Source organism: Rhinichthys klamathensis, unplaced genomic scaffold (genome assembly GCF_029890125.1).
Source record: "Rhinichthys klamathensis goyatoka isolate OS25496 unplaced genomic scaffold, OSU_Roscu_1.1 h1tg000124l_1, whole genome shotgun sequence".
Taxonomy (NCBI): domain Eukaryota; kingdom Metazoa; phylum Chordata; class Actinopteri; order Cypriniformes; family Leuciscidae; genus Rhinichthys; species Rhinichthys klamathensis.
In genome coordinates, this window is record NW_026606661.1 from 310,194 (window position 1) to 325,000 (window position 14,807).

Consider the following 14,807-nt stretch of genomic DNA (forward strand, 5'->3'; position numbering starts at 1 on the left):
GTCAGCTCGAGAAAAAATATCTCTGTAAGTTAACAACTGCACCGTGATTTACAAAAGATGATACATACAGTTTCCTAATAAGTGACACTGTCATGAAAGGGGAGTCGCCAGCACCATGGATAATGCATGACAGCTTGGCAAACCTTCAGCACCTTGGAGAGCAGCCGTGTCTGAGGCCAGGCTGTGAAGCAGGGATGGAAGCAATGGCTTTTCTGACAGGATTACTGAATATAGCTGTACAATGTTTTAACTGAACTGTCGGCAAGTGGGACATTTGAGGACCGGTGAAATCTGAGAAGCACAGAATATGCCATGTAAACCTCCTGTCTACATTGCAGGGCAATTTTGACTCTCCTGTCTCCCAGTGAAGAGTGCATGGCTGAATGACAATGCAATGTCTATTGAGTTCTGCTGACGGTGACATGATATAAAGCGATGTCCCCAAATCCTTTGGTTCATGAAATTAGATGGAAATAAATATTGATATGATATGTCAGTATACAAATAAAGAGCTGCCCCTATACAGAAGCGTACAATTAAGCAATATCTCAAAGTGCTGTTGCACTGAAATGGTATGCCGGCCGTGGTTACTAACAACACACAGTCAGACTGAAAGCCGGTCTGGAACAGTAGATAGGAGTGGAGTGGAGCGACAAAGATTTCCCGCTCAAAGGATCCTAATCACTGCTCCAGCTCCAGTCTGGAATTTTCATTTCCAAAATTACTATCCAGAGAATGTGAAACTCTTAAAGCCTTACAAGTTCTTATAGATCTATATTCATACTGCTTTCGTACCTTTTTGTACCATTTTAAACAAATAATTTGGTTGAATGACACAAAATATGAAGTGGTGTAACTAACATAATGAACAATGGTAAAAAAAAAAAAAAAGGCTTTATCATGACTTTTGAGTAAATACATTTATCAAGACGTTTTTAGTTACTCAATTTGACCTGGAAAAACAAGCCTTTTCATAAAAAGATCAAAATAGTTGATTACATTTGATATATATATATATATATATATATATATATATATATATTAAAAATATATAAATATAATTTATATAAAGATTATGCTTTTTTACATTAAGCCCAGCGAAAACTTCATTTTCATTATAGAAAAGTTTTTTTAAATCATTAATTCAGACACAAAATAAAAAAAAAGCGTCACGTCATCGACCCTACTAAATATGCATGCCTGGAACGCCGCTTTGACCAATCAGATTACAGGACCGGAACTAACTGTTTTAGAAAGACACACTGAGAAGAACAGTCTTGTGCTTCAGCTTCCAGTAACCAATCCTCGTCTTTCTTCGGGAGTCATACAGAATCACAGGCTTCGGCGCTAGGATCCAGAGGGCAGGGCTTTGATTTCTCAACTAATTCCTCTGGCAAAACACGAAACGCTCTTATGCACAACTTCCTGGATAGAGAAGCGGACCGCGCTGAATGTGATTGAAGCGAGTGACTTTGTAGATGCGCGCGCGCGAGAGAGAGAGAGAGAGAGAGAGAGAGAGAGAGCCACCCGTACAGCAAAGGAACTGAACGAGCACGAGCGTCTGAAAGTGCCTCCGGTTGGGATTAAGTTGAGAATGTAAAGAGAATGTAAAGGACGCCACTGAGAGCAGAAGTGTGCGCGGATTGTGGGCTGTCCGAAATGTCCCACGAAACAGGCACAAGATTTGTCGCCGGTCATTAAAATCGCCTTGGTCACTCGTAATTATTTTGGTTTGTCAAGTTAGTGTGTTTCCTTCCTTGACGCTCAATTTGATCCGCCATTCCGTGTTGCTCTAATTGCGCATTTGGACATGTGGAGACTGCGAGGAACGTGTCGTTTAGGGATGTTGTGTTTGACTTTATCAGCGCTTCTCATCCAACCCATCAGCTGTCATCCCGGTAAGAGAGGCCTTTGTGCTTATTATTTTATAATCGGAACGGTGATTGTGGGAGATTTCTCTGCAAAAAGTTATGTTCAACGGGCAGGTGCATTCGTGTCGATCACGTCAGAGATCATAAGGTATTAAGAGTGATTGTGAATGTTTAGGGCAAATATGTGCATTGCAAAGCAAAAGGATCATAACTGTAGCTGCTATAATTCACTGTTTTTAAAAGGTGCACATGTGATTGAAGGTCAGTTTCGCAGTGCTTTGTGACAGAAGTAACGTTAAAGGCTTTAGTAATATAGCTCGTCTGGTCTCACGGACTTGATTGTTCCCAAGGTGATGTCATCCAGGCTATGATGAATGGTATCCAGAAACTCATAGAATTGACTTCCATCAATGAAATGTTTTATTTCCTTTTTTATTTTATTTTTTATTTTTGCAATTTGTTTGCATTCTTTTTTTTATTTAACAATTTTATTTTATTTATTCCATTATTTAGATTATTTTAATTAATTTAATTTTAAATTATATTTTATTTCTGTCTTTTTTATATCAGGCTGGAAGATTAGCGTTCAGTAGCCTAATTCGCGTGCATGTCTTGTATTCTTGTGCATATGATGAAATTAATCTGATTTGTAGAAAAATGCATTTAAGTTTTTAAGAAGTTCATCCAGTTTGTGAACAGATGCATTGTAGATGTTTTTATCATTACAACAGCATCTTTGTTTTTTATCCATTTCATCACCTGCAAATTCTCTAATTTTATATTTAGTACCACTTAGATTTAACTTGTTTAATTGATACCTTAAATTAAGTCTTCCATTTTAGTCAGTTGAATATATAAAGCATAAGTTGGTTTGCTGATCTTGATGGTTTAAGCTGGTCTCTTAACCAGGCTAAGTTGTTTTTTAGCTGCCAGTCTGACCATGTGAAAAACACCAGCCAATAGACCATCGTGACCAGATGGGAAGACCAGCTAAGACCAACAATCCATCTTAGGCTGGTTTAAGCATGTAAATAGTTGCTGTGTTCAAATGTTTGTGACATATTTAGTGTAAATCTTTAGTTACCATGTTGTATCAATTGGTTTTCCTAACCAGGGCTGTAACCATCATAGACATTGAAGGGGACTATTAAATATTTAGATTAGTAGTTGACCAATATTACATTTATTTGATGATGCCCATGAATATGCGCTTTTATTGTATTCCATAATTATCTCTGGATAAATGATGTGAGAATATGATTTTAATTGCATTATCATCATATTACCATTGTACTGAATCATAATGAATCATGTCACCAATTACAGCCAAGAGAGAAGTTATAAAGGCTAAAACTTCACAGATGCCAAATTTCCCTTTTAATCTGTTGCTCTTGGACACTCTTGACATCATGTGAGCTTAATGAGCATGGCAAAAGGCATCCCAAGCAATAAGTCTGGCTGGAAATGGAACATAACAAATTGAACAAACAGACCCTTTCACCACTGCCGTAACAGCACTGAAATATAGGCTTGGAAATGTGTTGATCCTTTATTACTCATATATAATAGCCTGTGTGGGTGAGCAGATGAACGAAACATGGCGGACATCACAATTCAGTGTTTCCTTTTCCTGTCCCAGCCCTCATTAGCTTTTGTTATACAGAACCTCGCCTTTGTACACTCACAGATCCTGTCCTTGTACTTCTATTAGTGGTATCATATTCTATAGAAATTGAGATGGTCTGGTTAAATTGCACGTTTAGATAACCTCTAATGGTAACAGCCTGTTACATCAGCTTGGGTAATGTTTTATGAGAAGTTACATTTGACATCAAAATCAGAACAGATGTTTTATTCTTATTGAAGACAGGCTGGCCACTGGGCATCACAGCATTCAATGTTCAAACTTTCTGACCCAAGTCAGTTCCCCATTGTCTTCACCCAAGCTTCTCAGAAATGAAAGGGCACTTCATTATTTGTTTCAGGAAGGGTTGGGACTTCCGATAATATAATTATTTTTGTTTCTGAATTCCATTTGAATTATATATTGTTTGTGTGGCTCTGATTTTGCTTGCATTGTGAATACCAAATATATATAGCTGCTTAAAACATACTATATAATGTCTTGATGAAAATGTTAAAAAAAGCAGAAAATCATTAAAGGTCCCCACTCCCAATCCCCACCATGACAAACAGTGCTGGGTAGTAACTGATAATATCTGGATTAGGTTATCAGGTTCCAAAAATTGAGTACTTAATTGTATTAAAATATGTTGTATAATGCGCCTAGTCAGTCTACAGTTACTTTTGTATTGATTAAATGATTTCATATTTGTATAATGGCAGTAAATTATTAATAATTTATCGATTCTCCATAACTCTTCTTTATTTATCTTTTAAGTTTTCCTTTCTAAAAAAGCCTATTGCTTAATGCTTATATACAGGGGTTGGCCAATGAAACTGAAACACTGGCCAATATAGTGTTGGGGGTTTCATGCCTATATATGTGAGGCCTGGTGGCCGATCTTCATTGATTTCACATTCCATCAGTAAGACCAGAGTGTGAAGGTTGAATCAGCAGAGAAATAGCACAGCTGTACATAAAATATTGAAATCCACACAACATAATGGGTGACATATCAGAGCTCAAAAGAGGATAAATTGTTGGTGCACGTCTCGCTGGCTCACCTGTGGCCAGGACAGCAAGTCTCTGTGGTGTATCGAGAGCTATGGGTAATGTCGGCATACCACCACGTAGGACGAACGTCATCCAACAGGAGTAACTGTCGACGCAAGAGAAAGCTGTCTGTTCAGGTACTAAGCCAGGTTGTATCCAAAAAACATAAAACCACAGCTGCCCAACTCACTGCAGAATTAAACGCACTCTTTGACTCTCCTGTTTCCACCAAAACGGTTCGTCGGGAGCTGTTCGTGGTCAGGCAGCTTAAGTAAAACCTTTGGCCACTTGTGGCGATGCCAAATTGTTCAATGGTGGCAACAGTGCAAATCTTGGGCTGTGGACAATGTGAAACATGTATTGTTCTCTGATGAGTCCACCTTCACTGTCTTTCCCACTTCCATGGGAGTTAACTTACGGTGTGAGAGGCCCCAAAGAGGCTTAACACCCGACTGTTGCTGTCCAGAGTGAAGCACGGGGATGGATCAGTGATGGTTTGGGCTGCTATATCATGGCATTTCTCTACTTTGCGCGATTGGCGCATCCCTGCCAAGGACTAACAAACCATTCTGGAGGACCATGTGCACCTAATGGTCAAACATTGTACCCTAAAGGGGGTGCCGTGTATCAGCATGATAATGCACCAATACACACTGAAAGACTTGTGATAGAATGGTTTGATGGTCATGAAAGTGAGGCTGAACATCTCCCATGACCTGCACAGTCACCAGATTTAAATATTTTTGAGCCACTTTTGGGTATTTTGGAGGAACAAGTCAGGAAACATTTTCCTCCACCAGCATCACATGGTGACCTGGCCACTGCTCTTCAAGAGAAATGGATCAATATCCTTCTGGCCATGACTGAAGAACTTGTATCTGTCATTCCCAAGATGAATTGCCCCAAAAGGAGGCCCTACACCATACATTACTGTGGTCTAAAACCAGGTGTTTCTGTTTCATTCTCCAACCGCTGTATGTTTGGAAATTCTTTTAGATTTGTGGAATTGTACACACAGACCAGCCATATAGTCAAGTAGCTGTAATTACGTTGAAAATGGAGATGATTTGACCAATGAATTTACAGAAATCATTTCACTTATAAGGAATGTTTTCTCAACATTGCAACATTGCATATCTAATCACCTCCTGACAATCTCGTGTTAATTATAATTATTTTAATTTTCACTTAGAGAGTCATTTAACCATGTATTACTATGTCTTTGGAAGGCTTTTGTCTTTCATATATTAAAATGCAAACTATTCATTCATTTGAACATCTTTGACCTAATTTGAGATTTTAAAGGTTGTATCAGCGATTTCAGGCCCAAACATAAATGATCACATTCATCTAATCTTTCCTAACGATCCACTAGCTGCCCGCCCCATAAGCAGGCCATCAAAAACCGCGTCTCTGTAGGCAGCCTAGGCTCTGAGATCTGCACACAAAAACAATTGGTTTCACCAACCACTTAAAACCATGGGTTCGTTGATAGACGCTGGCTTCCTCTTCAGCTCCGTCTTCGCGTGCAGCCGTGCACAAGCGCAAAACCTCACAACACCCGCCCCCTGTCGGTGATTGGTTGGGCCTGAAATCGCTGATACAACCTTTAAGTCAATAACTTAACAACACATTTGCACATTGATGGTCCATTTTGTTTCCGAAATTCTGACGTAATGCGCTTCATGTTGTTGATAACAAAGAATGGGATATATGTTATTTCTCTTAGAGCTGCATGATTCTGGATAGTTTTTAATTTCAAATAGAGATCACGATTCTGAACAGACAACTAAACAAAATAACATGTAATTTACTAGAGTCTGCTGTCTATCTGAAATGTTTGATTAATTTGAATAAATTATTTTTTTGAATTATCAGTTTGTATGAATGATTCAATGACAAATAAAAAATTGAACAGTCACGTGTCGCCACCTACTGGCGTAACAATGTAATGTTGTTTGAAGCAGCAAGTTACTTTTAAAAGGTTATTTGCTCTATTTTGGTCGCTTCCGTAGTGTATATATATTTATAAAAAAACGACAAACTTTTATGTCAGTGCTTCTGTGATAATTTGAATATTTGGAACACGGAAATAGCGATGGATGACAAGACGGTTTCATACCTTGATAGAAAAACTGCTCAATGGCAGCACAAACGCATATTTGAATGTTCTGGTGTGATTTTGTCAAAGGTTTAATAGACACTAGTGAATCATTGTCATTTAAGAATGAGATCGTGTGGGTATTTGAATTTGAGATCGCTATTTTTTTTAGCGATTAATAATGCAGCTCTAAATTCTCTTTGTATTTTTAAATCGATATGGTACAAGACTTTACAAGATAAGGTAGGTCAAAAGTAATTTAAAAATAGTCAAAAAAGTAGTCCGATTATATTATCTCAAATATGTACTGTAATAGATTATATGACTAACTAACATTTTTGTCATGTAATTTGCAGTTAGTAACCTACTACAATTTGTCAGTATCTACCCAGCTCTGAAGACATACGTGTGTGTGTGTGTTTATGCAAGGGGCATTACCACAGTCAGTCGCATGTCGACAGTTCACGTCTGAGCAGGTTTTGTGTAAAATTGAATGCGCACCCTTGAGCTGCACGCTCCTGGGCGTTTGTTGATGTGTTAAACCTAGATGTGAAGTGGTAACTTTGCGAGTGTGTGCACCAGTGGGCACGTGCAAAAGGTCAAAGATCCCCGACCCCTGTGGGTAGTGTCTATCATCTCTTCTGGCTGACACCACAGGAAGCTTCTCCTCGACACCAGTATCCATCAAGGGCCTCTTGTCAAAAGACACTGGATTTTTAATGCTCTACCTTGCCCTTCAGTCTTTGTTGCTACACTCTCGCTCTCTCTAATGAGGAGTCCTTTGCTATGTGATTGAAAGGCAGTCGGCGCAATAAAATCAGAAAAGAAGCCCTCTACTCCTCTGCCGTTCTTATCCACCCATCACCAAATCCCTGACCTGCATACAAAGAGTCTGTAAAGCATTTAATTGAAAGCAGAGAGAAAAAAATCAATACGCAGGAAGCATTAAAAATAATGGGAAGCACCGATCCAGATCAATATTTCATATCCATAGATGGGTGTGACTTTTACATATGTCACTGGCTCACTTTAGCGTGCATTTTACAGTCTTTTTAAACTGGATTGGAGTTTTGACTGTGGGCAAGCGCTTTAATAGAGTGTTTTAAAGTTTTAGTTTCCAGGAAGATCACTTCTGTTGTAACACGCCTTTTAGACCCAGATATGGCTAATAAAACACTGGCGTCTCTCCCCACAGTTTGTAATTACTTTCCGTGGTTGGAATTCAAGGATAAAGCCGTGATGGTTTTACTAGACACCTTTAGATATGGATATGGTGTGAATCTGCATCTGTTGTCTTTTATTCTAGAATTCTGCGGTGTGTGTGTGTGTGTGCTTGTGTCTGCTTCGTCAGCAGTATGTTGTCAGCAGGGGAAAGATTCAGCAGGGACGTCTCCCCTCCTCCCATCTTAGTCCTTCTTTTACTCATTTTGCATAGTCATTTTTAACATTCATGTCTATTTTATCATGACCATCACATCTGGCATTAAAATGTAAACAACTCTTAAAGCTCTACATGATACATTTAACATATTTGTAGCAGATTATGCACAATATACAAAGTAGATAGCTATTGTTTTCATGTTATAGGGGCTTATCAATTCACAAAGTTTGGGGTAAGTATGTTTTCTTTTCTTTTCTTTTTTTAAGAAATGAATACATATTCAGCAAGGAAGCATTAAATTGATCAAAAGTGACAAGACTTAAATATATTATAAATATCATGTTGTACAACTAATTCCATTTAAAATAAATGCTGCTCTTTTTTAACTTTCTTTGTATCAAAGAGTCCTGAAAAAATATATCACTGTTTCCATAAAAATATTTAGCAGCTGTTTTTCAAAATTGATGATGATAATAATAATAAGCAGATAATAATTAACAAATCAGCATATTAGAATGATTTATGAATGATCACATGAGATTGAAGACTGGAGTAATGATGCTGAAAATTCAGCTTTGATTAAATTACATTTTAAAATATATTACAGTAGACAACAGTTATTTTAAATAGTAAGAGTAATTCATAATGTTATTGTTTTTACTGTATTCTCTGATCAATTCAATTTATCCTTGGTGAGACTTCTTTGTTTTTGACTTGAGACTTTAAAAAACAAAAAGAATTACATCTTAAAATGACTTAGTGTGATTATTTGTTTTATATAACTCATATTCATATAGGGGTTTTCTATGTATTAAGTGCTATCACTTTTATAAACTAGATGAATTTCTCCTGGCAGATTATAAAATCCCTTTGGCATTGAAGGAGGGTAACTAGTGACCAGAATGTCATAGAGATTTTACTTCGGCTAATAAGCGACCACTTAGCAACCACCCATAACACACATATACAAGTTGTGGTTACTTATTTTTTTTCAAGGCAATGGGTTTCCTCAAATTACGTAAGTAGACAGAACTCAGAAAAACAAGTTAGTTTTAAGTTAAGTAGATTGACATTAATTAATTGCAATTTTAATAAAAAATATAGCTGCGAGCAGCGATTACGGGCCCAAGCCGGTGGCACCGCAACCCCGGTGCCTTTAGTTACCTAAAGGCACCGGGGTGGCGGTGCCGCCGGCTTAGGCCCTTCATCGCTGCTCGCAGCTATATTTATATATATATATATATATATATATATATATAAAGCCGGTGGCACCGCCACCCTGGTGCCTTTAGGGTTATTGTTCACGACGTGACACAAAATATCTGCTTGCTATCTGCCGAACGGCTCTGGTAGTTTCGCTTCAGCACTGATGATGTTGTAGAAATAGTGCGCTCTGGTTGGTCTGGATTATTCGGGATTTTTTATCTTATACAGAAATAAATTCTTTATAATTCAGATGAGAATAAAGTTAGTGTTGATTAAAATGAAGGAAAACAAATATATTGATCTGAAATATAGCACATTAATTTAAAATTTATTTAGGTTCAATTACCAAACATACAATCTTAATTTAATTTAAAGCAAACAATACATTTAAAGTATATGGGTTGTATGCACATTTTTTTTAATAAAAAAAATATATATCCAAAAAGACAAGGCCTTAAAGGGTTAAACTCTTGTCACTGTAACAGACACATCTCTCTCTCTCTCTCACACACACACACACACACACACACGTCAAGTCACTTACATTTTTAGATGCAATATTGAATAAGCAGAAAAATCGGATTTTCTGCTCTGAAAATATAAATAAGCAAAAAAATTGAATAAGCACTTTGAATATTCTAAACAGAATAAGCACTAGTCGCTAATGAATAAGTACTAGTACTTAATGGAATAGATACTAGTATCTAAAAAATAAGTACTAGTAGCATGAAAATAGAGACTAGTAGGTTAAAATGATTAAATGTTAAAACGGCTTGCCATATTGGCTCAGAGAGAGAGAAAGAGAAAATGACCTTTTAGATACTAGTACCTATTAATAGATACTAGTATTTATTCAATAAATACTAGTACTAAGTCATTAGATACTAGTACCTATTAAATAGATACCAGTACTTATTCATTAGCTACTAATACGTATTCAAAAGAATATCTAAAGAATAAGCACTAGTATCTAAAGAATAGGCACTAGTACTAAAGAATAAGCACTAGTCGCTAATGAATAAGTACCAGTACTTAATGGAATAGATACTAGTATCTAAAAATAAGTACTAGTAGCATGAAAATAGAGACTAGTAGGTTAAAATGATTAAATGTTAAAGCGGCTTGCCATATTGGCTCAGAGAGAAAGAGAGAGAAAATGACCCTATTCAAACCACAATATCTGACTTTCTGAGGGTCGGAGCTAATTACTTTAAATTAGAAAGTTGTTTGGCTTGAGGAGAAGAATATACACGCTGAGTTTTGTAACTGTAGATAAAACTAACCCCCCCCCACTTTTGTCAAAAGCATTTAGAAAGTGACACACTTCCTGCTGCCAGTTGGTGGCGCTATAACTTTGACTCACAATAGTCACATCCATGTGATCGGACTCTTACAGCGAACACACTGCTGAAGTTTCATCAAGATCAGTTAATGTATGCAGAAGTTATAACACACTTCCTGTTTCCTTTATTCGCCATAAATTCGTTTCCTCGCCACGGCCAAACCGTTCGAGATATCAAAAATCCCCTGGCAACTTTTCATCCTCAATGTCTTGACTTCATGCTGACCGAGTTTCGTGGCGATTGGTTGAATTCTCTAGGAGGAGTATATCGAATTCCAGGGGCATACGCTTCCAAACAAACCATAATAGCCGACTTCCTGTTGGGCTGGGGTAAAAAGTAAAAGTACAAAGGATATATGAATCGATGAGATCTATATGTGTACCGAGTTTCATATTATTACATTCAAGCGTGTTTGATTTATGGACCAAGTTTTCGGACCCCGTTCCAGGGGGCGCTGTCGAGCCCCCCTGCCACGCCCGGGTACCAGCTTCAGCCCGGCCCTGATGGCCGCGGGTTCTGACCCGTGTGCAAAGTTTCAAGAGTTTTTGAGCATGTTAAGGGCCCCAAAAGTGCGCTGAGAGTCTCAAAAGTATCCAAAAAGAATATTAAAGTTTGATGCGTTGTCACGGCAACAGCATCTAAGATATCAACAATCCTTTCACAGGTCTACATCTGGCGTGTGTCTACATTATACACATCAAGTTTGAAGCAAATCGGGTAAAGCCTGTTTGATTTATGGACCAAGTTTTCGGACCCCGTTCCAGGGGGCGCTGTCGAGCCCCCCTGCCACGCCCGGGTACCAGCTTCAGCCCGGCCCTGATGGCCGCGGTTTCTGACCCGTGTGCAAGGTTTCAAGAGTTTTTGAGCATGTTAAGGGCCCCAAAAGTGCGCTAAGAATCTCAAAAGTATCCAAAAAGAATATTAAAGTTTGATGCGTTGTCACGGCAACAGCATCTAAGATATCAACAATCCTTTCACAGGTCTACATCTGGCTTGTGTCTACATTATACACATCAAGTTTGAAGCAAATAGGGTAAAGCGTGTTGGATATATGGACCAAATTGTCTGACCCGTTCAAGGGGGCGCTGTCGAGCCCCCCTGCCACGCCCGGGTACCAGCTTCAGCCTGGCCCTGATGGCCGCGGGTTTTGTCCCGTGTGCAAAGTTTCAAGAGTTTTCGAGCACGTTAAGAACCCCAAAAGTGCCCGAAAGCATAAAAAAGCATGAAAAAGCTTAAAAAAAGGAATATTAATGTTTGATGCATTGCCATGGCAACAGTATCTAAGATATCAATAATCCTTTCACAGGTCTACATCTGGCGTGTGTCTACATTATGCACATGAAGTTTGAAGCAAATCGGGTAAAAATAAGAGGGTGATTTAAAAGCATTTTGAAAGTGACACACTTCCTGCTGCCAGTTGGTGGCGCTATAACTTTGACTCACAATAGTCACATCCATGTGATCGGGCTCTTACAACGAACACACTGCTGAAGTTTCATCAAGATTAGTTAATGTATGCAGTAGTTATAACACACTTCCTGTTTCACGTTTCTCGCCATAATTTCGTTTACTCGCCACGGCCAAACCGTTCGAGATATCAAAAATCCCCTGGCAATTTTTCATCCTCAGTGTCTTGACTTCATGCTGACCGAGTTTCGTGCCGTGTGTTTGAATTCTCTAGGAGGAGTATTTCACATTCCATTGCATGTGTTTTCCAAACAACCCTTAATAGCCGACTTCCTGTTGGGCTGGGGTAAAAAGTAAGAGCATGAAGTATATATGAACCGATGAGATCTATATGTGTACTGAGTTTCATATTATTACATGCAAGCGTGTTTGATTTATGGACCAAGTGTTCAAACCCCGTTCCAGGGGGCGCTGTCGAGCCCCCCTGCCACGCCCGGGTACCAGCTTCAGCCCGGCCCTGATGGCCGCGGGTTCTGAGATGTGTGCAAAGTTTCAAGAGTTTTCGAGCACGTTAAGGCCCCCAAAAGTGCCCAAAAGGTAGTAAAATAATAATAATAATAATAAATATAGCTGCGAGCAGCGATTACGGGCCCAAGCCGGTGGCACCGCAACCCCGGTTCCTTTAGTTACCTAAAGGCACCGGGGTGGCGGTGCCGCCGGCTTTGGCCCTTCATCGCTGCTCGCAGCTATATTTATGTATATTATATATATATATATATTATTTGCCTTGCCTGATTACAACAATGAAAAAAATTAAAAAATAACTAGGGAATCAATAAACCGAGAGAATTATTCTGATTTGATGATACACTCAAAATATTCCACAAGCAATCCTTTAAATTGAATGATATTCAGAACAGAACAAGAATTTAAAAAAAAACTATAAACAAGAAATAACCGAAATAATTTAAAGCGAAAGTGAAAGTAAGTGGTGTTGGGCTCACGTAACTCTCTCATTAGAATAAAACTGTTTCAACATTTGCGATGTATTTGGATGCTAAACTATTCTTTATTATAGGCTTTGTACTTCACTCACGTTCCAATATGTGTTTGTGTGTGTGTGTGCGTGTTTATGTGTGTGTGTGGGTGAGGTGCGGGTGCAATTGAACTGTTACACATAAAAACATACTCTGTCATTTTGTTCATAGAGGACATCATTCAAACTGCAAAGTGTTTACTTATATTTGTGTACACTCGCAATAAAACACAACAAAGTGCTTTTGTCAAACTATAAACTCTTGTCAAACTGTAACCTACAACTGTCCCCCAACCAAAATCTCACCCACACACACACACACACACACACTGTTTAAAAGCAAAACATATTTATCCAACCTCATTTAAAAACAGTCCGTCGGTGCCATCTTTTGGACATTCATCATATTGCATTGGTTTTCATTTCTTGTCCTCAGAGCCCTAATCTGTTTATTTTTCAATTACACATTCTACATTGATTAAAAAAGAAAAATCAAATGTGTTTTTATTTTATACAGGAATAAATTATTTATAATTCAGATTACTCCAAAACATCCCATTTAAACCAAAATATCTGACTTCCTGTTGTTCGGAACCAAAATCTGTAAATTAGAAAGTTGTCCGGCTTGATCTGAACAATATGCCTACCGAGTTTTAAGATTGCAGGTAAAACTATGAAACTAACCCTCTCACTTTTGTCAAAAGGTGGCGCTACTGAGTCCCTGCACCACGCCCGTTCCTGAAACTTTGCACATGTCTACTGGCTAATATATGTGACATGTCTGTCGAGTTTCATGCAATTTCAAGCATGCTAAGAGTCTCAAAAGCATCAAAAAAGAATTTTAAAGTTTGATGTGTTGCCACGGCAACAGTATCAAAGATATCAAGAATCCATTCACAGGTCTACATCTGGCGTATGTTTACATTATACAGATGAAGTTTGAAACAAATTGGGTTAAAATAAGAGGGTGATTTCGAAGCATTTTGAAAGTGACACACTTCCTGCTGCCAGTTGGTGGCGCTATAACTTTGCCTCACAATAGTCACATCCATGTGATCGGCCTCTTACAGCGAACACACTGCTGAAGTTTCATCAAGATCAGTTAATGTATGCAGAAGTTATAACACACTTCCTGTTTCACGTTTCTCGCCATAATTTCGTTTCCTCGCCACGGCCAAACCGTTCGAGATATCAAAAATCCCCTCGCAATTTTTCATCCTCAATGTCTTGACTTCATGCTGACCGAGTTTCGTGGCATTTCTTTGAATTCTCTAGGAGAAGTACTTTAAATTCCATTGCATGCGTTTTACAAACAACCCTAAATAGCCGACTTCCTGTTGGGCTGGGGTAAAAAGTAAGAGCATGAAGTATATATGAACCGATGAGATCTATATGTGTACCGAGTTTCATATTCTTACATACAAGCGTGTTTGATTTATGGACCAAGTTTTCGGACCCCGTTCCAGGGGGCGCTGTCGAGCCCCCCTGCCACGCCCGGGTACCATCTTCACCCCGACCCTGATGGCCGCGGGTTCTGACCCGCGTGCAAAGTTTCAAGAGTTTTCGTGCACGTTAAGAGCCCCAAAAGTGCCCGAATAGTCGTAAGAAAAATAAAAGAGGAGAAAAAAAAAAAAAAAAAAAAAAATAATCCTTAGGAAAACAATAGGGCCTTCGCCTTTTCAAGGCTTGGGCCCTAATAAGGGTGGCGGTACCGCCGGCTTTGGCCCTTCATCGCTGCTCGCAGCTATATTTATATATTTATATATATATATATATAAAAAGCCG

General features: G+C 38.6%; 1 protein-coding gene across 2 annotated transcripts in view; it reads left to right on the forward strand.

Moving 5' to 3' along the window:
• Positions 1-1,518: 1,518 nt before the first annotated feature.
• The window catches only part of ca16b (carbonic anhydrase XVI b), a 117,429-nt gene continuing 104,140 nt past the window's right edge, over positions 1,519-14,807 (forward strand). For both annotated transcript variants that reach the window (XM_056256185.1, XM_056256187.1), the window contains exon 1: positions 1,519-1,898. In XM_056256185.1, coding sequence (XP_056112160.1) covers positions 1,811-1,898 — 88 coding nt within the window. In that variant the 5' untranslated portion in view covers positions 1,519-1,810. The remainder of the gene's footprint in view (positions 1,899-14,807) is intronic.